This window comes from Trichinella spiralis (assembly GCF_000181795.1).
Source record: "Trichinella spiralis strain ISS 195 chromosome Unknown Scfld2, whole genome shotgun sequence".
NCBI classification, from domain to species: domain Eukaryota; kingdom Metazoa; phylum Nematoda; class Enoplea; order Trichinellida; family Trichinellidae; genus Trichinella; species Trichinella spiralis.
The window spans coordinates 7,106,043-7,107,416 of NW_003526941.1; the positions used below are offsets into that span (position 1 = coordinate 7,106,043).

The 1,374-nt window shown below is 37.0% G+C and overlaps 1 protein-coding gene across 1 annotated transcript; it reads left to right on the top strand.

The window, feature by feature from the left end:
• Nucleotides 1-136: 136 nt before the first annotated feature.
• Tsp_06163a (hypothetical protein) lies at nucleotides 137-277 on the top strand (the record flags this gene model as incomplete). The annotated part of the gene is made up of 2 exons (XM_003380407.1): nucleotides 137-160; nucleotides 191-277. Coding segments are annotated over 2 exons (111 nt in total), but the record flags the coding sequence as incomplete, so codon positions are not given.
• Nucleotides 278-1,374: the final 1,097 nt, after the last annotated feature.

Sequence of the window (1,374 nt, forward strand, 5' to 3'; positions counted from 1 at the left end):
ATTTAGCCCCAGGCGTCGCCTCAGGCTATGCCCCAGGGCAAATAAAAATTTGCATATTCCCGCAGGCTACGCCGAAAGCATTTTATTGCACAATATTTGCCTTCAGGGGGATATGCAAATTTTCTTTTGCTTTCAGGCTATGCCCAGGGCATTCCCTCAGGTATTTTTTTCGAAAATTTGCATAATTCAGCACCCGCTCCTTATTTCTGCAATTTACGTCTTACAATTACCCCACTACTTAACTGCGCTTTCCCGTACTCCACTCAGCGTAGAGTAACGCCTCGTACTTACCTGCAGTCCATTTACCTTTAACTTATACTTACCAGCCTTATACTTACCTATACCTATTATTATACTTACCTGCAACCTACCTTTTCATTCTACTCACCTGCACCCTACGTTATCGTACTTAGCTTCAGTACTTACCTGCAGTCCATTTACCTGCACGCAATCACTTTAATATATCCTCTTCGACTCTACTTACCTGCATTCCACTTACCTGTGCGCTGTTACTTTGATCTTACGTACCAGTATTTTACGCTATCATATCTTTAGTGCTCTTAATGGAGATTGTAAAAGAGAATTCTAAAAAATAAAATTAGAAATTCTAAAAGATTCTAAAAAGACATGCCATGATTCTAAAATTCATAGTTGAATATAGTTGAATTGAATAAAACAGATATAGATAACAGGTATATAATAATAATAGAAATAAATATAACAGCAGCATAATAAAAATAACCACTTACGTTATTCGATGGAGATCATTCAAGATGCGGCTTTCGTCTTCACAGTTACGCACTAAAACATTAAATACAATTCTCCTACAAAAAAACAATGCAATTCTTCCTTACCTTGCGTGACAAGGAAAAACATCAGAACCGTTGAGAGTGCCATCAGCTGCGACTAAACAAAAATTTTCTGATGATGACGTAATCCATTGCTATCAAGAACAAAATGCTGGAATGTACAGCGACCTGTTCTCTTTATTTAACATATTTCATTGCTGCCATAATATCAAATTCCTTCTTACTATTTGTGATAAGCAAAGGCACTCTGGGACGGCTAGGAAACGCCTTTACGTCCATTTGATTCGCTTGATGTTAATGTAATGCTGTCATGGATAAAATGTGCACATTTTACGTATCCAACTGCAATCAGAAGCAAGTTAAATACTTACGGATGTTTGTGATGCCACATTTAGAACAAACCGATGTGAACATGACTAATCACGGTGCCCAGAACGAAAGGAACTTGAGAACAGTTCAGCTAATGATGTTATCCTGTTATTAGAGATATTCATGTATTCATATTCATATTCAATAGATATTCAATTTATCCATGTACCACTCGCATTCTCCAGCTATCTAATTA